We start from the raw sequence: 21,708 nt of genomic DNA on the forward strand, positions 1-21,708 counted from the left end.
GCTGGTCAGTGTTCCTAGCCCAGCTGAATGCTGCAGCTCCCTCTGGACATTGGAAGGGGAACGCGTGGCTCCAAGCTGAGCCAGGAGGAGGGAAAGCCCGCGGCACCCACTTCTGGGCCCCAGCCCCGAGCAGCTGACGTCTGCTTCCCAGTTACCCCACCTGATGCCATCACCACGCTGCCCGGGCCAGTTCTGGCGCATGGTACGTGCCGCCTCCGTCCATGCCGTCTCGGAGCCGGAGGGCCGCCGGGGCAGCCGGGAAGTGTTTTGTTAACCTCATCTCCAGAAGTGGCTCCTGAGGCCCCGAGAGCCACGTGTCCCCGAGTGCGGCAGGTCTAGGAGCTCCCAGAGCCATCTCCGGGCCACTGTGCCATCTGAAAAGGTGGCGGCGGGGAAGCTACACCCACGAGGTGGCAGCCCGTTCCTGGCTGTGATCTTTTGGGGGTTCTGGACCCCTCCTCCTAACCCAGCACGGAGCCTAGCGGCTGTGGGTCCCCCTGCCGTAGGTGGACCTGCTCGCCACCAGGGGGCAGCAGGGGCCTGGCTGGCACCAGGGCTTGGGACCCCAGGGGGGCCACTCCTGGGCAGGCGGGGGTGAGCGCTATCCGCCGGGGGGCCTGGGGTCTGTTTGGAAAAGCAGGGTTGAGGTGGCGCCCGCGCTGTCCTCGTGGCCGCTGGCTCCAGGGCTGTCTGCCCCCAGAGGATGACTATTTAGGCTGCAGGGGAGGGTAGGCGGCAGCCAGGGCCGCAGGAGAGGGCTGGGGGAGGTCACGGCCCGAGAAATTAAATGTTCATAAATGCGGGCCGGGCGCTCGCAAAGTAGGGCAGAGCCATTAGCGCTCATTAAAGTTTAATACCTGCCTGCCTCGGCGGCCGCTCTGATCTACTGGGCGTGCAGGGAGAGTCCCCAGTCCTGGGCTGGCGGCCTGCTCCTGCCGCCCCCACAGCCCGGCGGGGAGCTTCACTTTGGGAGTGGAGGCGTGAGTGGGCCCCGGCGTAGGCAGGGTTGCTGGGGGATCTGCCCCCTCCCGCCCCTCCCCTCCCCGTGGCCATTGCAGAGTCGCCGGCCGAGTCACCTTGAGCGCCCAGGCCTCACTGGGAGCCAGGTGCAGTCCTGGACTCCCCCTCCCCCCAGGGCATCTGTTTCTAGGCTCAGAGACACCCAGGCCAACGCCGGGTGGACGGTCCCCCAGGAAGTGCCTTTGAGACCCCATGGGGACAGGCTGGAGGCGTCCTGGGAAAGCTCCCAGGAGGAGGTGGTACCTGAGGTCATCCTGGAGGAAGCCAGGTGGGAATTAGCCCAGCAGAGGGAAGACTCTGGCGTTCTGAACACAGCGGGGTCAAAGGTGAGGTGGCAGAGGCTCGGCACCCTGGAAGGGGGCAGGTGGGAGAGGAGCAGGCGTGAGGATCTGTCGCCAGGCTGAGGGTTGGGACACGGCCCTGAGCCCGGTCTGGGATGGGATGGGTTGGACGTTAAGATCTGCACCAGGCCCTGAAAAGTCCCAGCCTCAGCCTCCAGGGCTGCGGGGCCGTGGCTACGGCAGGTGCCCGGTGGTCACAGCCCGCGTGGGCCAGCCCCAGGCCAGGCTCTTGCATGGGGGAGGGACCCAGAGTTCGCCCACTTCTTAGACAGGCAGACCGAGGGTAGAGTGGGCCAGGCAGCCCGCGGTGGAGCAGGACTGCACGGGCCTGCCTGAAAGCCTCCGACCGGGCCCGAGGCTCCGCCCCATGGCCCGCGCCCAGCTTCGCGGCTCTGGCTTTGGCCGGGCGCTGTGCCCAGCCCTCACCACGGCCGCCGGGTCTCCCCTCTCACCAGGGCTCCCGAGAAAAAAACCCTTTGCCGTGTTGACTCGCCCTCGGTGAGCTCTCCTTCCATCTGTCTCCTCCGTGCGCCCCGGCCCCCGCTCCCCGGGGCCTGCCCAGAGCAGCCCCCAGCTCGCCCTGGGCCTGCTTCCTCCTGGCCGCCCGCCCGCCCGCCCGCCCCAGGCCTCGGCCCCGTTCCCAGCCGGCCTGGAACAGAGCGTGCCCAGAATAGATCTGGAGTGAGAGCAGCAGAGGCCAGGCCTGCACGAGGCTCGTCAGGAGAGCCCCGCTGTGGGTCACACCCAGCCTGGACCCGAGACCTCGGCCCTGCCCGGAAGGCTCACCCCAGGCCTCCACCTCTTTGCCCTGGGCCCTCTTGGGGCTGGCGAGGTTCCCCTGCCGGCTCACGGCTCACGTTGGAAACCACTGGGCTGCAAGCGGGGTGGGGGTGGTGCAGGCCCCACCCCCGGCTCTGCCCCCAGCCCAAGTCTGCGGTGTCAGGGAGAGCTCCAGGCCTCCCTGTGCCAGCCCCGCAGGCGGGAGCTCGGGCGTGGGCGGCGCGGCCTGTTTTAGGAGACAGGAAGTGTGCGGCCACAGGCCCGGCACAGGCAGGCCCCGGCCTGAGCGCCACAGCGGAGCAGACGTGCCCGGCCCGGGCACAAAACACCTCGCGCTGACTCTTCCCGGCCCCCAACACCCGCTTCTGGCTGGATGCGGGATGGGGGGCCTCCCCACCCTGTCTTCCATACCTGGCTGCTGCCAGGGGCCGGCCGAGGAAGACCTTGGCCCAGGCCCAGCGGTGTCCTCCTCCCTCCGACTGGGCAGGGCCTGGGCTCCGTGTGGCCGTGCGGGCCTCCCCCAAGTCCTCCCAGCAGGGCGGGGTCAGGTGGTGGACGGGGCCCCAGCAGCAACCTGAACCAGCATCAGGGAGGCCACATCTGGAGCGAGGGCTCCACCTGGGAGGTTCCCCAGGCAGTGTGGGGGATGGGGTGCCCTCTCCAGGGAGCCTGTCCCTCCACAAGGCCTGGGGAGGTGAGAGATAGAGCAGAGGGAGACACAGGGTGGCTGTTGCCCTGGGTGAGGGGGCGAGGGTGGCCCCAGGCCACGCCTCACCCTACTCCTTTTCCCCAGTGGTCTGTGGCAGGGGACGACAGGGCTCTCAGTCCTCCAAGCTCCGTGCGCAGCTCCCTGTGCCCCTCGCCATTGTAACAGTGACTCGGAGGGGCAGAGCACGGGCCCCGGGCTGCACAGCCTGGGCTGGCGTTGGCGTCCCCTTCCCTCGTCCCTGGCCCCTGGCGCGTGAGGTCTCCCGGGGCTGGGACGCGTGGCTTCCAGAAGGGTCACGTCCGGGCTCACGAGGTTCCAAAGTCACCTTCCGGGCGGGAAGCCCTGGGCGTCTGAGTCAGCCTGGGCCTCCCGGAGCGCGTGGCAGTGGAGGAGGCCACCTGGTGAGAGCGGCCATCTGCTCCGCCAAGGACACACCTGGCCCCCGCGCCGGCGTCAGGGGACGGGGCTGAGCTGGCGAGGGACGCCCTCCTCCCTCTGCCCTCCGAGGGCTGCCGTTGGGTCAGGCACCCCCAGGCTCCGCCCCTGGCTCCGCCCCTCAAGCCCTGTGGGAGGAGCTAGTGTTTTCTGGAAGCAAAGGGCTGCCCCAGGCCCCTCCACGGGAACAACTCAGAGTCTCGGAGGGGGCGGGGCTGCCCCAGGCCTCGGCGTGGTCTCGGCTTGCACTGGGTCCCTGCCCTGCCTGGGTGAGTCCACTGGCAGGTGCACCTTGGCATTCCGGAGCGTGCTGGTGCCCGATCTGCAAGGTTCAGCCAGGAGGTGGCGTGGGCCCTCTGCACCGCACACAGCGGCACCGACTCCAGGGAGGGTCTTCATCGAAGGGCAGAGGGGACTCCCAGGTGCCCCTGGGCAGCGCCAGCCCAGCCCGTGTCTGTAGGGGGAGGAGCCGGGGCAGGAGGATGAGGGGGTCGCCGACCTCCTGGAGTCCATAGCAGTGAGAGGCCGGCGCCTTCCCAGGCGGGCAGGGGGAGTGGCCCTGCAGGCTCCGAGTCAGCTGGGCTGTGTCCAGTCCCCGGCTGTGGAAGAGGAGTCTGCGGGCTGCCCCACGGCCACGGTGAGGATCTGCCAGGGGAACGCCGTGAGAGCCGGCCGGAGGCTGCCGCAGTGGCCAGCGCCATGAGTGCAGGTTCCCGTACACCGGGCCGTCAGCACCCAGCCCAGACCCATCTCCCCCACTGTAAAGTGGAGGATGGGTTCGCCTCGGGGCCGATTCCAGCCCCTGCCCCTGGGCTGTGGGGCCAGATGCACCCTCACAGCCCGACTCCAGGTCCTGTCTGCTCGTGGGCCCAGCTCAGAGAATGTGTGTGCATGCCTGTGTGCACACGTGTGCTGTACAGTGAGCAGACATGTGGATGTGGACATGTGTGTGGTGTGTGTGTGCACACGTGTGCTGTACAGTGTACAGACATGTGGATGTGGACATGTGTGGTGTGTGTGTGCATGACTGTGTGCACATGTGTGCTGTACAGTGTGCAGACATGTGGATGTGGACATGTGTGTGGTGTGTGTGCATGCCTGTGTGCACACGTGTGCTGTACAGTGAGCAGACATGTGGATGTGGACATGTGTGGTGTGTGTATGCATGCCTAGTGTGCACACGTGTGCTGTACAGTGTGCAGACATGTGGATGTGGACATGTGTGTGGTGTGTGTGTGCACACGTGTGCTGTACAGTGAGCAGACATGTGGATATGGACATGTGTGTGGTGTGTGTGTGCATGACTGTGTGCACACGTGTGCTGTACAGTGTGCAGACATGTGGATGTGGACATGTGTGTGGTATGTGTGTGCATGGCTGTGTGCACACGTGTTGATTGTACAGTGCACACACGTGTGGTATGTGTGTGCATATATGGACACGTGTGGTATGTGGTAAGCAAGTGTGCACCATGTGAGTGCACATGTGTATGGTGTATATCATGTACACGAGAGCTTGCGTGTAGGTATGTGTGTGTAAATGAGTATGTGTGCACCCACGTGTGATATGCGTAGCACCTGTGTTGTGTGCATGTGTGGGCGTGCACATGGGACATGTGTGGCGCTATGGGGAGCGCCCCCCCAGGGTCTCACTGCTGTCAGCCCCTGCTGCTCGGGGAGCCGCCGCCCGTGGCAGCGCACGCTGTGAGCTGGGACCAGTGAATGAAAAGCAGCGCCCACTGCCGGAGCAGCGCACAGGGGTCAGCGCTGTGGGCGCCGCCCTCCTCCCGGTCACCGGCGGCCTGCACCTGCTCAGCCCCGCCCGGGCAGGTGCAGGTGGCGCCCGTAGGCGGTGTCACGGCCACCCCGAGCTGCACGCCCACAGCTTAAGCTCCTTGAGCATTGGGAGTTGGTGGAGTTCCCCGCCCAGGCCCTGCAGTTTTGAGATCAAAGCTAGGGCAGAGCAGGGTGTGTGTGTGGTTGTGCATGGCTGTGTCTCTCTGTGTGTGTGGTTGTGCATGGCTGTGTGCCTCTGTGTTGTGAGTGTGTGGTTGTGTGTCTGTGTGTGTGCATGTGGTTGTGCGTGGCTGTGTGCCTCTGTGTTGTGAGTGTGTGGTTGTGCGTGGCTGTGTGCCTCTGTGTTGTGAGTGTGTGGTTGTGCGTGGCTGTGTGCCTCTGTGTTGTGAGTGTGTGGTTGTGCGTGGCTGTGTGCCTCTGTGTTGTGAGTGTGTGGTTGTGCGTGGCTGTGTGCCTCTGTGTTGTGAGTGTGTGGTTGCGCGTGGCTGTGTGCCTCTGTGTTGTGTGTGGTTGTGCGTCTGTGTGTGTGCGTTGGCGGGCACCCCTGGGAGGGGGCCCGGCAGAGACCTGGCTCTGACCAGGCGAACACCTTCTGCAGGAGGGGCAGCTGGGCGTGGGGCCCGGTTTGATCCACGTGAGCGGGGACAGAGCCAGGGCCTGCACCTGTGGCTTCAGAGCTTCCCAGGTTCCCCCAAGGCTCAGCCACCCGTGTCCCAATCCGAATCCAGAGCTGGTGGTGCCGGGGGGTACGGCTCCCAAGGAGACGGCCACTGTGCCTTGGTCGGCACCCCGACTTCACGGTGTTCCGCCTGATACCCTCCCAACCCACCAGTAAATAACAAGACTCGCCGTTATTCATTGACATGGAGCAGAGGTGGCCGGGAGGGCTCAGCACCGCTGTTGCTAGGGGCTGCTCCGGATGGACCCGATGGGGGTGCGGTGGGGACGCAGGGAGCTGGAGACGTGGCTGCCCCCACCGGGGCCAGGAGCTTGTGGGCCTTTGTCAGGTTTGCTCACCCTGGGGAGAGCCAAGGTGCTTCTCGGGGGCGCTCCTCCAAGGCCAGGCACCGGGGATGGTGGCCATCCACCTGCTGACTGACACGGGGCTTCGGGTTCAGAGACCGTGGCCGTGCCGGCCGGGGCCGGGGGGCAGGGAGCCAGAGGGCACGTGAGCATGTTGAACACTGGCGAGCGCTCATTGAGCACCCACTGTTTACGCACGGCGCTGCTCCCCCTGGGCTCTGCTCGTGTCCTGTGGGAATCTTCACTCTTGAAGTGTTCCCTGTTCTCGCCACATGCTTGTGATTTGGGGGCCTCGGGGCCTGAACGATGCCCCCTCTGGGGGCTGCTCTGGCCCAGACGGGGCGGGCGTCCTGCACCCATCGGTAAGCCCAGCTCCGGGCGCGTCCCTGTACTCTGCAGGACCCGGCGTTGAGCTGATTGGAGCGGTTATCGCCGCCGGGTAGAAGCTGCCTGCCTGGTGGCGGTGGACACAGCAGCCCAGGGCAGCCTGGGCACGGGGCAAGGCTTCCCCAGACAGAAGCCAGAGCTGCCGGAGGCTCGGGAGAGGAGCCGTGGCCAGGATGGGGCCGAGAGAGCCTGGGAGGGGGCTGCAGAGGCCCCAGGCCCCCTGACACATGCGAGGGCAGGGAGGGTCGTGGTTGGAGCAAGCGAGGGCCGGCTGAGCCGCACAGGTGGAGGGTGGGGCGGGAGTGCGGGTGAGGCGGTGGCGCCGCAGCCTCGCCAAGCGTGGGCATCCGTGGGCGCCCAGTGCCGTGTGGCTCCACGCTCTTCTCGTCTCCCTCTCTGCTTGTGGACGGGCTGGGGCTTGCCCGGGAGGCCATCACCTAGGTGTAACCAGGGACCAGTCATTGGTCATCTGAAGGCTCAGGGCGGAAGCCGCTTCCACACACGCGTGGCTGTTGGAAGGATTCCGTGGCTCGTGGGCTTGAGCTGGGTTCCTCGCCGGATGTCAGCTGGAGGCCATGTGGCCCCGTCCCGTGGCAGCTCTTGGCGTGGCAGCATGGATTGAAAAGCAGACCAGGAAGCCGGAGGTGCCAGTGCCGGTTGACCAGCACAGCGGGACCCCGCCCTGTCTGTGGAAGTTACCCGCAGGGGGGTCCCTGGTGGGGTGGGGAGACCCAGGGCCCAAGCACCGTGGCCGAGCTGGGCGTCCTGGAGCAGAGGGGCTGAGAAGTTCGTGGTGTGGGTGACGGTGGGTGACGGTGCTCTGAGTCCAGCCCGGTCGCCACAGGAAGAGCCGGGGCTGTCCCCACAGCCCCACCCCAGGGACTCGGGCTGGCTGCTGACCTGGGGCAGAGTGGCAACAGGTGCCAGGAGCGAGGGGAGGGGGCCCAACCTGGGGGCCCAGAAGCAGGGAGAACCCGTGGCAGGGGCGTGGCAGTGAGCTGGGCTGCGGACCCTGTGTGCACCGACCATCCCATCATGGTCCCCTCAGGATACAGAAGTCAGTTAACAAAGCGGCGACCACAGAGACCCGGCTTCCGGGCGCTGAGGCTGTGGGAACCTCTGCTTTCTGGGGCTGCTGTCCCAGGGACCACGGACCCGTGACAGCCCTGGCACAGTAGATGTGGCTGTCCCCGGCCACGGGGCAGTGGCTCCACGTTCCCTCTGTGCTCCGTGTCCCGTTCATGTACCGGGGAGTAGCACGGGGCCATCACTGGGCCACCCCAGGCCCCGAGCCGCCTGTGCCAACCACATGTCTGCACAGCGGGCTCGGGGCAGGGTACAGAGCTGGGCCTTCGGGCTCTGTTTAGGAGGTCAGGATTCTGTGCGTGGATGCCCTGGCTTCTGGAAGGTTCCATGGTGCTGGGGGATCCCCCACCCGGCTCCGGCTGTTGTGCTTGCTCTGGTCTCATGCTTGCGCGCCCTGAAGCCTGTGTGTCTGCACCTGCCGTGGGGTGAAGCCAGAGGCTGGGGGACCCCGGGCTCCCCAGGGGACACCCCGTGGGGGCTGGGGTGTGGGAAAGGAGGCATTTGTGGAGGGGAGGTGGGCGATGACTCAGGAGCAGGGCGGGGCATCCCTGGGCCTTGGAGGGAGGGGCTGCCTGGAGAGGGAAGCGGACATGGCGGGCGCTCCCAGGCCTGGTGGACGTGGCCGGCGCTCCCAGGCCTGGTGGACATGGCCATCGCTCCCGGGGGTGGTGGATGTGGCCGGCGTTCCCAAGGGTGGCGGACATGGCCAGCACTCCCAGAAGTGGTGGACGTGGCCGGCGCTCCTGGGAGTGGTGGACATGGCCAGTGTTCCCAAGGGTGGCGGACATGGCCAGCAGTCCCAGGGGAGGCAGACATGGCTAGTATTCCCAGAGTGGTGGACGTGGCCATCGCTCCCAGGGGTGGTGGACATGGCCAGCGTTCCCAGGGGTGGTGGCCCTGCTCCGTGTCCAGGCGTGAACGTTGCTCACGCCTTTCACATGGCTGATGGGTGCCCAGAACACGCATGTTCACTTTGATGCCTGTTACCCACGCAGCCCACTGCTCCCCCGGGCTGCCATGGGCCTGGTCACACAGAGCCCACAGAGCACTCCAGGGAGGCTGTGACAGCCTGTGTGGGAGGCATGGTCGCGGGGACACATCCATGGCAAGTGACTGGGGCAGTTGTGTCCTCAACGGGGCTGCACATGCCACCCACCCCTGGCGTGTCCTGCTGTATCCGGCCTGGGCCTAAGACCCGGTGCACAGAACCGTGTCACCGCCTCTCCCGGCGTCACTGCCCGTTGGCGCCCAGGCTGCAGCGCCCAGGAGTGAGGGCTCCCAGAGGGGAACGGGGACCCGTGTGGCTGATGGCCACTAAGCCTCCACGGGGCCTGGAACCAGGAGGAAGCACCTGGTGCAGCCCCGGCAATGAATGAATGAATGAATGACCCAATGGCCGGCCCGGCCCCGGGGCTTTCTGGGTGCTGGGGGCGGGGGCGGCCTGGGCCGCGGCAGCCAGCCTCTACTGACCCCGTAATTGGCAGGTGCCTCGCAGATCCACAGATCCGCGCGGAGCCGGGAGGGGGCGGGGGAGGCGCGGCCTGGGCGGCCGCCCGGACTCCAGGGCTTGTCCCCCTGTCCTGGAGGTGCGCCGCGAGGCTGGCCGTGACAGTTTTATTGGCAGGCGGGCCCGCTGGAGGGATTGGAGGCTATTTGCAGTGCTGAGGCCACGGCTTCGCGGGGAGACAGTTAACATAAATTCACATGATAGATCCGTTATCACTTCATTGAGCTTGCGGTGGGCCCATCGAAGGCCGCGCAGTAACACACTGTTTCCTGGGTTTGCACAGCCCTGGGATACATTAAATACGCTTTATTTATGGCTGCCATCGCGGCCCGTGGGCAGGAGAATGCAGCTTTTGCAACTATCGTCTAATTTTATGATGAGCATTAAAGCCGGGCCCGTAATTTGCACCTTTCTATTCATCAGACGGTGGTGCAGCCGTAAGTCAGGGGGGCCCAGGGACTTGGATGCAGATCCGGAAGATAAACTATTGACAAGCCAGATGTATTTTTACATTAGAGCGCCTTTACAATAGTTTATGTTGAGAGTGGAATATAAATTGCGTTATTAAATATGAACCGCTCTCGGAGCCGGGGCTGGGAGGGGCCGCCCCGTCTCTCAAGGTTGAATCTGTAATTCTGCGCCGGCGGGAGCCGGGGTTCCAGCGGGGTCGCACCTCCCGCCCGCCCGCGGCTCGTGGGATGGCGATGGGCGGGGCTGGCAGGGTGCGACGGGCAGGGCGGGCAGGGTGCGCCGGGCTCTTCCTGCAGCTCCGCCGCTTCCGGGTTCCCGGCCAAGGCTTTGGCGGGAATCCCGGAGCCCTCGCACAGACGCCCGGGGAGGAGGCTGTGCGCCGAGAGCCTGGCACCCGGAAGCAGCTCCCCGGGTAGCCCTCTGGGGCCCGGCACGGGCGCTGTGTCACCCTCTCGCCATTTGCAACCCCTGTGACCCCGGCGCCGTGGCCTCTGTGTCCTGGCTCCTGCGTGGACGGAGGAGCCTGGGGTTTCGCGTGGCGTGGAGGGGCCGCCAAGTGTGTGTCTGCTCGCAGCCGCGGGGCCTGCTTTGCCGAGGCCTCCAAGCCACGGTGCTGAGCTGAGTGTCAGCCGGGCTCCCCCGTGGGCACCCCAGGCTGCTCCAGCGGCCACACCCCTGGGGGACGCTCCCTGGTGTGAAGAGGACCAGGCTCTGGGTCCCAGCCACCTCTGAGGCCTCGGTTGCGGCCCTGAGGGCCAGGCTGTGCCGATTCTGCCGGACATCGTGCGTTCCTGGTGGGCTCCCTGCTGCGCTGCTGGCCCAGGGGCTGCCGCGAGTCATGGGGGGGCCCAGATGGGAAGCTGGCCGACAGCAGGTGATGCAGTCACAGGGCAGGGCTGTCCCAAGCCTGGGCCCTCCTCCCCCTGCCCCCAGCCACTGCTCCAGCACTCTGCTCTTTGCCATCTCCTTCCTGTTTGCTCATCCCGAAGAGCACTTAGCACAAAGTCCCACCTCCTCCAGGAAGACCTCTTTGACTGCTCCAGCCCAGGCTGCTCGGGAACAGGGTGACGAGGGCCAGCCCCAGCCTCCCAGCACAGAGACAAACGTCACTGCTGACCGTGGGATGTTGGGGACAGACACCACCCAGGACCAATAGGAGCCCCCCCCCCCCCATCGTCCCCTCCAGGCTCCTGGGCCCAGACCCCCACTGCTGTGTGTTGAGCGAGCACCCACCGGGGAGGGGCGCGCTGGGAGGAGGCCTGCGCCACCGTCAGGCAGAACGCCATGGCTTCTTGACCCGGGCGGCGGCCGGCAGGGAGGGTGGGACCGGAGCCGGCACGGAGCTGTCAGGATCTGCTGGCGGGCGGAGTGGGAGCTGAGCGGCTCCAAGTTTTTGACTTGAGCAACTGGGAGGTTGGCGTTGCCAGGAGGAGCAGGTTTGGGGGCGGGAGGAGGGAGCGCGCGCCCCATCCTGGCCGCGCCGAGAGCCGCGGAGGCACCGAGCGCAGCTCCAGTTGGCAGGGGCGGGTTTGCGTCTGGGGCGCTGAGCGTGGGTGTCCTCCGGCACAGATGGCAGTGAGGCTGGGAGACTGGGGAGGCACCTGGGCGCGCGTGACGGCCCCAGGGTCCGGGCCCCGAGCTCCCGGCACCCTGACGGGCTGCAGGGACCCCTGGGAGTGGGGGTCTGGATCTGAGAAGCGGGAGCCACCAGCCTGTGCGTTGCCTTTGGCCCCAGGGTGTGGCTAAGCCCGCTGGAGTCCGGGACGGCTTCCTGGGGGTGGCAGAGCGCGGGAGCAGGTGCAGCCTCCTGGTGCAGAGCCCGGGGCCCGGGCCAGTGCTGGCGATGGAGGTGTGCCGGGTGGATGCCTGTCCCCAGGATGCATGTCCCCGCGGACCCTGGAGCACAGAGGGCCAGGAGCCGATGACCGGGCTCCCTCTAGGACGAGGAGGTGCCGCAGGGACACACACGGGAGGCCTGGTGAAGAGGAGCAGGGGCCAAGGCCATCACGGGTCCCTGGCGATGCCAGGAGCTGGCAGAGGCAGGACGGTCCCTCCCCTGGCCCCCCCACCCCGAGCATAGCGCCCCCACCTCGATGTCACAGCCCAGGCCCCCAGCTGTGGCTTGCAGTGGTGGCAGGCGCAGGACGCGAGCAGCCGTCAGGCAGGTCTCGGTTCTTCACCTCATCTTATCCCAGAGGGCACGGGGTGGGGACATCACCCTGGGCACGCACCCGCGGCCCACATGACCGCTCCCAGCAGCTCCCACGGGAGCGCGTGCCTGCGCCCATGTGCACTGGGTGGGCGTGACAGCCAGCAGCTGCCCCTCCGGGGGGGACAAGGACAGGTGGCTTCCTGTGGCCCTGAGTGCAGGGCTCAACCCTCCCAGGGGCCAGGCGGGTGTGGCAGTGTCGCAGGCCTCCACAAGAGGGCGCCACTGTGTGTGAGTGTGTGTGTGTGTGTGTGTAAGCTGTGTACCACTGTGTGTTCCCCACTGTGTAACCCTACGGTGGTGCGGCACCGTGTGGCCCCCTGGGCCTCTCCCAGCTGGGAGTGATGACGTCACCTCCCGTGCCCATCAGGGATCGCAGGACGCCATGTTTCCACCGGCAGGCTGGAGGGCTCCCCGCACACAGCCCACCTGCGGACGGCTGGTACACGCCAGGCGGCAGGGGCAGGGCGGGTATAGCGCCGGCGAGGCCCAGTTCTCCCCGGGGCAAGCCGCTCCTGCAGTCAGGCCCAGGCCGAGGGCCGGGCCGAGGGAGCCCGAGGCACCCCCAGGGGCCTGCTTTCGTGGTTGCACCTCCCTCTGGGAGCCCCCTAGCCCCAGAAGATGCCCCCCCCCCAGCTGCATGGCCAGGTCCCACGCAGCAGCTCCAGGCCAGCTCATCGCTTAGTCATTCAACAAACAGCCCCCTGGCTGCTGCCTGAGCCGCCCAGGGGGGAGGGCGGGGTTCCTGGACTCTCGAACGTGGCCTGGCCCGCCGGGGTGTGTCAGCCGCAGCATACGGTCCTAAACTTTTACACATCGCCTTCTGTCCTGGACTTGTTTGCCATCTCAGTGTCCAGACGCCTTCAGCATCCAGGACTGGGACGGGGTGGGGGAGCCAGGAACTCTGGCCCAGATCCTGCTAGTGCCCGAGCCATCATGGCCCCCCAGGGGCTACGCCCGCAGGAAGCTGGAGCGAGGAGCTGGTGTGGGCCGCAGGCGCCGGCCCCGGCTTCCTCCGGGCTCCGAGTGGCCCCGTTGTGTCACTGTCACCTCTGTGCGTCACCCAGGGCGCAGGGGGCGGGTCCTCGGGCTCAGCCTTTTGTCTGAGAATGGCCTCCAGGGGCCCATCCCAAGGCCTAAAAGAAGCAAAGGTTCACGTCTTGGAAGGATTCCTGGGGCCGGCCCTGTGCTGGGAGCGCCGCCCGCTCCCGTCCAGGGCCACAGCGCCCCCACGAGGCTTCCCGGGCACGGGCAGGGGCCTTCCCCTGTGGTCCGTAAGTGCTCGGACCCGGGCAGCGTGCCCGCCCGCCCCGGCTGTGGCAGCAGCAGCCCCGTCTAATGGGTTAAGTGACTTTGCCGCAGATGTGATCCGCCAACATTGCAGGCATGAATAAAAGATGACTCCCGCCCGGAGCGCTGTCAGGATGCGAGGGCCCCGCGGGACCGACAGTAAGAGGCTCTGCGGGGAGGGCCGGGCGGGCGCCCCCGTGGAGCCACTCCTTGAGGGATGCTGGTTCCTCCCTGGGAGGCCTGGTGGGTGGGAGAGGCTGGGGGCATTGCTGGAGGCGAGGCGGAGGCGCCCGGGGCTACAGGAGATGAGAGGTGGAGGGAGAAGGTTCCAGGCGGGCGGGTGGCAGGTACAAAGGCCCTGGGGCCGGGTGCACTTGGGTGCTTTGGGGCCTGCATTCCGGGAACGGGAGAGGGATGAGGTTGCCTGGAGGGGTGGGTTGTGGGGTGGGGGGAGTTCGCACTCAGGACGTGGGATGTGTGCGTGTGCAGTCGATGGGCAGGGGCCTGGTGGTTAGGATGCTGCCCCCGGAGTTGCACTCAGTTGGAAGGCACGGCTGGGGGGAGGGGCTGCAGGGCCCTCTGGCTGCCCATTAACCAGCCTGGCGCCCTGGGCTCCAGAGGGTGGGGCGGGGCACCCGCTCGCTCACCTGCCTGGCTGCTTTGTCTTGGCAACAGATTGCACAAGCCCCAGAGCTAATATTGAACTTGCCTGGCTTTTAGACAGCAGCCGTAAACACCGGCTCCCAGCTCTGGCCCACAGGGCCCTGTGAGGGGCGTTCAGGTGCAGCTTGCCCCAGGTGCCACCTGGCAGATCCTGCGGAGGGGAGGAGCGGAGGGTTGCTCCCCGCGCGAGCCCCCCCGGGCAGCGAGTCCGCTTTGCTCCCCGTTAGGCTGGAAGTCCCCAGAAGCCCCTTCCTTTCATGGTGGGGGCCGAGCCGTCCCCAAACCTGCACGCGGAGGTTCCCGGAGTGGCAAAGCCAGGCCCCCATGTCCCACAGGCCAGGCCCCAGCTGGGTGGCCCAGGGCCTTGACTGTCCTGCCCCGGGCACTACCCCGGCTGCCCGCACAGCCCTGCGGGCTGGTCCTGCTGTGCCAGATCCCACGGCACTTCCGGAGGCTCCCCGGCCAAGGTCCTGCAGTGGTCTGGGGGCAGCCTGGCTGTGCTCACAGCTGCCCAGCGGGTGGTTCCAGGAGGCGGCCGCGGGCTCAGCTCTGGGAGCGCTGCTGGACACTGACACTGCGCCCTGGCCCAGAGCGTGCAGGGGCTGGGGACAGGGAGCAGAGAGCGGGCTGTGGTGGGCCGGCGCAGGGCACTGTCCTCAGCCAAGCACACTGACCTGTGGCCGGTCCGGCCCTCCGCTGGGGGCTGTCCCCCGGGCACCTGCTGCTGCCCAACCCTGGAAGCAGGGCCCACAGCCCAGGCACGGCCAGGAGTCAGCCTTGACCCCTGGGTGCCGTGGTGTGTGGCTGCCCTGGGGTCACTCCCAACCTGTCTAGGCAGAGCCCCTGCCTGGGGCACTGGTGATGCAGGCCCGGCTCTGCACCCAGCAGGTGCCCATGGGGCTGCCGGGCCCCGCGGGTGCCCTGGGGCCCCTCCGAGGAGCCAGGACGGCAGCTCCTGTGCCCCGGATGAGGACGGGTGGCGTTCTTTAATTCATTTGTTCTCTGGGGGCTCAGCCGGCCGCTACGTCGTCAGCCTTGGAACAGGACACTGGGCAGACAGAGGCCGCCTCCTCCACGCAGCGCTGGCTTGCTGGAGCCTGGCCCACAGGACAGCGGTATGTTGGGGGGGTGGGGGGCAGGCAGTGTGGACCCGCCAGAGGGTCCGAGCAGCGCGTGAGCTTCCTCCCCAAGCCGTGCAGTGCAGCCCCCAGTGCCCCCGGCCCTGCGCCGCCTCCCGACCGCAGCCTCCAGGCTGCTGCTCCGATACTTGAAAACGATCTAAAAGTAATTATTACAAACAGGCTGCGTGGGAACACCTGCTCCAGCCGGCCCGGAATCGCTAATGTGTCTGCACCCAGCCCTGACAGGCGTGCGGGCTCCTCGCACCGAGTCACCAGATGCTCGGCGCGCACCGCCCCCCCGTCACCCCCGCCACGTGGCGCGGCAAGGCCGCGAGCCCGTGTTTGCAGCGCGGCCCGCGCAGGCTGTCACTCAGCGGAGGCATCGGGCCCCCACGAAGCCATGCATATGGAGCACGCGTTTGCAGGCGCGTCGCTGTAACATGTGTCAGGCCTCCTCGGGTGCCGGCGTGCCAGGCAGCTGCAGCGGGCAGGCCCCGCAGAGGGGGCACCGGCCCAGAGGCTGCGCTGGCTGGGGACCCGCCCCCCCACCCCGGGCTGCTTGCCTGGGCTCCGGTGGCCCTGCCTTGGTGGGCTTCCGGGCCAGGGGGGAGGGGCGCGGCAGCCTCCCGCGTCCCTGGCTGCTCCCACGTTGTCACGGCTGTCAAGCGGCTGCCTGCTGTGTCCTGCCAGCCAGAAGCGAGAACACACACAGGTATCAGCAGGGAAGGCCACGCAGGGCACTGGCTGAGCAGGGCGGGAGGGGTCGGCACGGCCACGGGGGGGCCCAGCAGGCGGCTTCTCCCGGGCACCACCGCACCTGTTGGAAGCTTGGCAGAGGGGGGACCCCGTGCCCCTGGGACCTGGGCCTGGAGGGCCAGTGTGGCTGGGCTGGGGCGCCAGCATGGGGTGACCAGGACTCAGCACACGGTGCTCATGGGACGAAGCATAGGGAGCCGCGTCCCCCGTGCAGGCAGGGGTGGGGTGGGCTGGGCCGCCTAGTGCAGGCCCCAGCAGAAGCTGTGCACGGGGCCGCCGCCCGGCCCCAGAGCAGGCCGGACACGCCCGCGCTGACCGCTTCGTGAATGCGGAGAAGCGGCCGATTCGTTCCAGTTTATAGACTGAGGAGACCAAGGCTGCCGCGAGCCGCCCTTAGGATTTCATGGGAGATGCGCAGCCTGGGCAAGCGGTCCCTGGATCCCAGAATTTCGGCCTCCAAGTTGTCTTTGCGTTTCTCTGTGATTTTCCTGATGCGTTCTCCCGCTCTGGCCGGGAACCCCCAGCAAGGGATGGGCGAGCAAGGGGTGTGGGCGTCCTCGCGCCAGGGCAAGAAGCGGCAAGCAGAGGTGCGGGCTCCTGGCCGCGGCATGGCCGGGATCCAGAGTTCAGATGGTCCTGCCCGAGCGTCCACTCCACCACGGCTCCCAAGGAACAGGAAGTGGGTAAATGGGTGGGTGGGTGATGGGTGGGTGGGTGGATCCATGGATGGTGGGTGGGTGATGGGTGGGTGGGTGGATCCATGGATGGGTGGGTGGGTGATGGGTGGGTGGGTGGATCCATGGATGGGTGGGTGGGTGATGGGTGGGTGATGGGTGGGTGGGTGGATCCATGGATGGGTGGGTGGGTGATGGGTGGGTGGGTGATGGGTGGGTGGGTGGATCCATGGATGGGTGGGTGGGTGATGGGTGGGTGATGGGTGGGTGGGTGGATCCATGGATGGGTGGGTGGGTGATGGGTGGGTGATGGGTGGGTGGGTGGATCCATGGATGGGTGGGTGGGTGATGGGTGGGTGGGTGATGGGTGGGTGATGGGTGGGTGGGTGATGGGTGGGTGGGTGATGGGTGGGTGATGGGTGGGTGGGTGATGGGTGGGTGGGGTGATGGGTGGGTACACGATGGGTGGGTGATGGGTGGGTGGGTGATGGGTGGGTGGGTGGATCCATGGATGGGTGGGTGGGGTGATGGGTGGTGGGTGGATCCATGGATGGGTGGGTGGGTGATGGGTGGGTGGGTGATGGGTGGGTGGGTGGATCCATGGATGGGTGGGTGGGTGATGGGTGGGTGATGGGTGGGTGGGTGATGGGTGGGTGATGGGTGGGTGGGTGGGTGGATTGAGGGATAGATGAATGAATGCGGAGCAGGACGGCCCCTGGCCCCGAGCGTCTCTGGTCACGGGTGTTTGCTGGATGCGTCCCGGCTTTAGCCCGCGTCTGGTGGTCCAGGACGCTTGTGCCTCCTTTCCCAGGGCCACCAGCTAATGACAGCCTGGAGGGTAGAACAGAGCCCGCACCGCGCCGTGCCCCCAGACCTCGGTTTGAGTCCTGGCTGCTACTTTTACCGTCGAGTGCCCTGGAAATCTCGGTTTGCTTGTCTGGGAGGTGGAGCCAGGAGACCCCGCCCCCCATTGCCTCCCTGCCTGTGTGCCAGCACCCCGCAGTGGGCGTCTCTCACACCTCGGCCATGCCAGCGAGCAGAGGCGAGCCCTTGGGCCGCGGAGCTCGCCATCCCTCTCGGGAAACCGACAAGGGATGGGGGTGGATCCCACGCTGAGAGGGCCCCCGGGGGACTCAGGGCCTCTGTGCCCCTAGGCGGAGCCTTGAATTCTTTGCACACTGCGCAGGTGAGTCCTGGGGCCGGGGAGAGGGCGCGCCGCGGCTGCCCGCTGGCGGGCGCCTTCAGGCGTGGAGCAGAGTTCCTGGGTGCTGCAGGTGGCCAAGTCTCCGCGGGTTTCCACTCTGCGAAGTCACATGACCGCCATGAAGGCGAAGGCGGGTTGTAGCCGTGTCCTATTGGACCCGGCGCATCCTCACTGCCGTCATTCATCGTGGACCTATCCATGAGACGTCCGTGTCCTCTCCCCACCCCAAGTCTCTGATGGGCGGTGTGAGCTTCCGCTCTGACAGGTGCAGCCAACGTGGCCGGCTGCTGCCCGTCCTCCCGCAGGGGCTGGCCCCGGAACCTGTGTGTCAGGGGTCAGCCGTGGGGCTCTTGCCCGGCCCAGCTCCGTGCCCCACCACCTTCCGGGCTGCAGGGAGGGCAAGGCACGGACCCCCGTTAGTGCGCCAGGCGGGGGCTTTGTGGGCGAGCACAGCTGCCCAGGGCGGCTGTGGAGGAAGGCAGAGCGTCGGGCGTCCTGTGGCACAGACCGGAGTTCAAGTCTCACCTCTGCATTTTCCGGCTCCGTGACTGGGGCTCACTGATTGGACTTTGCTGTGCCTCTCTTTGCTCATCCATGAGATGGGGATAAGAGCAGCCGCAGCCTCATCTCACCTCCCAGGGTGCCGAGGCGTCAGTGGGTGCTACGTGCAGTGCTTGGAGCCAGCCCTGCGGGGGCCTAACCCTCCTGCAAGGCATCCTGGGCCCTCTGTGGTCTCTGCAGGGGGCAGGGGAGGCGGGCTGCAGGCCAGCCCGAGGGCCGATCCCCAGCGGGCCTGGGGAGCACCTGCCCCGAGGAGGGCCATCCCAGCCCCGACAGGTGCGTGCTGCTGTTGGCCCTGCTCGAATTCGCTCCCCACTCCTGGTTCTGTAGCAGGAGTCCCGCGGGAGGGCCGAGCGCTCTCGGGCAAATGAACTCTGCTCCCGGTACACAAAGGCGTCGGCGCCCGGGGCTGACAGGGTGAGGAAGCTGACCTCGTCACCTTGTCACCTCCTCCCGGCAGGGAGCTGTGCCGCGTTCTGTCGCTGGAGTGCGTAGTCATGTTTTGGGAGAACCCCCTCCGCCCGGCAACCCGCGAACGGCTCAGCTTCCAACACCTGCGCGTACACACGCAGGCACAGCAGGTGCACACGCGCGGCTGAGCCCCACATGCTGCACAGACACCGAGTAGCAGGCACCCGTGGGCACCTGAGCAGGTGCCTGCTCGTCACGGGCACAGCAGGGTGCGTGCAGAGCCACACTCGGGGAGACACACACCTGTCTGGGACATCCCACGGTGCCAGACGGTCGCATGTGGCCTGCACATGGCACAGCACACGTGTGTCGGTGCATGACAAAGGCATGCCGCACGCCCAGAGCACAGGGAGCCCTTCCGAGGCTCCGGGGGCAGCGTTTCCTTTGGAAGGGGCTGAGTGCTGCCCGGCCCACCTCCCTCCCGGGCTGAGCACATGGGGACCAGGGCCCCGTGGTTGCCCCCTGGAGTTCTGACAGCAGCAGAGCCCGGTGCGGATCTGCCCCTGAGGTGCCATCACGCCCCTCTGTGCTCAGAGCCCTGCATCTCTGGGTCCGAGCCCGGGGCCCCCGCCCTGACCTCCATCCCTCTTGTCTCTCGTCCTTGTGTCCTTCTGAGATCTGCCTGCTTGCTCTGCTCCAGCCACACAGGACCCCTCCCTGCTCCTCAGACCTGCCCCAGGACGCTTGCACCTGCTGCTGGCCGTGCCTGCAGCCCTTTCCCACCCACATCCACCCTCGCTTCCTGGGCACGGCCTCCATGAGGCCTCCCTCCCTCCCAGCCCTCTCCGCTTCCCGAGCTCTGTTTGTCTCCAGAGCGCTAGGTGGCAGGTGGGAGCCCACGGGGGTGTGTGCTTGCTGTCTCCCTGCCAGACCGACAGCTCCAGGGGCCGCTTCTACCAGAGCCTGCTCCCGGGCTGCCGCAGGGCCCAGCGCACAGCACTTCTGCAGCGACAACCGGGGAGAGCACGACCGGGCTTCATCCGTTCACTCATTCCTGGGTGTCATTCATTCGCCTGCCACTTCCTGTCCCTGTCCCGGGGCCTGAGCCGGGGGCTCAGCCATCGTCACGGAATGCGGCACCCCTGGCGCCAGCTCCGTCATCGCCTCCACCCCGTGGAGCACGGAGCCGGTTTGAGAGACGCAGGAAACGGCGTGGGGAGAAAGCGCGGGACCAAGCCCGAGCAGCGTGGAGCTGTCAGATGCCCGCAGGAGGGGGAGCCTGGGCGGCTGGTGTCGCTGTGCGGTGCCTCCGGCGTCGCGGGCGAGGGAAGGAGCCGGGTGCGCTGCCCCAAGCCCCCCGCTCAGCCGCGGAGGCCCTGGAGCTCAGTGTGTGGTGGGACAGACGTTCGCAGGTGCACAGCGGGCGCCTGCACCCCACCCAGGGCCTGAAGCAGCGCCCCCGGGACCCACCCTGGGGTCTGACTCCGCAGGGCTGGGGCTCAGCCTGAGAACCTGCATTCCAAGCTACCTATGGGGGGCACTGCTGCCTCCTGGAGCCTCCACCCCCCCCCCAATCCCTGCCGCAGACGGCCCTGGGCCTGGGGACTGTCGGAGGCTCCCAAGGGTTCCAGGGCCCCCATGAATGACGCCCCTGACTGGGTGGCTCCATGAGGAGGGCGGGTGCCAGCGTCCTCCGAGGGTGGGCGTCCAGTGGCCAGGCCCTCCATGGGGGCTGTCCCCTCCCAGGGCGCTGCGTGACGTGTGGGGGACAGCTTTGCATTTGCAAGGGGAGCCAGAAGTCCGGGCCTTTCTGTCACTTGTGATTTTTCACCATGGGTGGCTAACGCGGAAATCTGATTGTGAGCTTACCACGGGGCGGGGGTGCGCAGCCCCGAGCCTGCCAGCCACCCTGGCCCTGATCCCGACGCGAGCCGACCCAGAGGCCCACCCCGGAGGCCTCTGGCCTCCCTGCCCTCACGCACGTGACCCTGGGACCTCCCTCCTCCCGCCGCGGCCCACCTGGGCAGGAGCGGGACAGCCTGGCGCCCTCTGCCCCACCCCCGGCCCCCCGCCGCCCGCGCCCCCTCCTCCTGACAGCTCCAGCAAGCCCCAGCCGTGCCGGTCCCACTGTTGCTGACATCTGCTCCGGTGAGTGATTAATTGCAATTAGAGAGCAGCCGAGAGCCCCGGAGGAATGCCCGTCAGGATGAGTGAGTGGCGCGGCTGTGGGCGGGGGCGGCGCGTGCGTGCGGCCGGGGGGACCTGGGCAGGTGCTCGGGAGTGACCTGGAGGCGGCACCCCGCTCCATGCCCCCCCACTCGCCCCTCCCCCTGTAAGCCACCGGCTGATTTCTCATCGGGATGCGGGGGTCGCCCACCGATAGGCTGTCAGCAAAGCCTGGCAGTGTCCGACGCTTAGGGTCGAAGTGTGCAGAATGGACTAGGGTGCTTCTGAACACTCCGCCCCTGGCCCACACGGCGGGCCCGGCTGCAGGGCGCCGAGGGCCTGGACACAGCCACGCCCGCCGCTCTGAGACTCTGAGAGGCCCGAGGCCACGCTTGACACCAGAAGTCCACTTTGAAGCGAACCCCCCGCTGGGCAGGGCTTCCGGCAGCATGGCGGCAGGTGGAGGCTGTTCAGCCCCGGCTCCGGCACCTGCCATCGTGCTGGGCCTGCGCACACACCCCCAGCCCAGAGCCGCACACAGCGCTCCTCAGCTCCGCACACCCCTGCTGCCTGGGGTTGTCCGGGGCCCGCGTTGGGGCAGGTGCCACTCACGGCCATTCCCCACGCAGTGTCACCCGTGTCCCTCTGTGTCCCACAGTCCCCAGCTGCTCTCCTTTCCCCATTGCTAACGCTAGCAGGCACTGCCGGGGGACAGCTGGGCGTCACGTGTGTCATGGGCGTGCGCTGTACTTGCTGGGGGACAGCTGGGCATCACGTGTGTCATAGGCATGTCTTGTACTTGCTGGGGATAGCTGGGCGTCATGTGTGTCATAGGCGTGTCTTATAATTGCTGGGGATAGCTGCGTGTCACGTGTGTCATAGGCGTGTCTTGTACTTGCTGGGGGACAGCTGGGCGTCACATGTGTTATAGGCGTGTCTTGTAATTGCTGGGGATAGCTGGGTGTCATGTGTGTCATAGGCGTGTCTTGTAATTGCTGGGGATAGCTGGGCGTCACGTGTGTCATAGGCGTGTCTTGTAATTGCTGGGGATAGCTGGGCATCACGTGTGTCATAGGCATGTCTTGTAATTGCTGGGTG

General features: G+C 67.1%; 1 protein-coding gene across 3 annotated transcripts in view; it reads left to right on the plus strand.

Annotated features, from left to right (window-relative positions):
- GSE1 (Gse1 coiled-coil protein) overlaps window positions 1-21,708 on the plus strand; it is a 301,578-nt gene that overhangs the window by 122,278 nt on the left and 157,592 nt on the right. The window contains exon 1 of one of the 3 annotated variants that reach the window (XM_062177375.1): window positions 13,174-13,213. The exons of the other annotated variants lie outside the window; for them this stretch is intronic. Within the exon in view, the coding sequence (XP_062033359.1) occupies window positions 13,189-13,213 (25 nt within the window). The 5' untranslated portion in view covers window positions 13,174-13,188. Of the gene's footprint in view, window positions 1-13,173; window positions 13,214-21,708 lie in introns of those variants that run through there. 3 annotated transcript variants of the gene reach the window in all.

Source organism: Lepus europaeus, chromosome 19, assembly GCF_033115175.1.
Source record: "Lepus europaeus isolate LE1 chromosome 19, mLepTim1.pri, whole genome shotgun sequence".
Taxonomy (NCBI): Eukaryota; Metazoa; Chordata; class Mammalia; order Lagomorpha; family Leporidae; genus Lepus; species Lepus europaeus.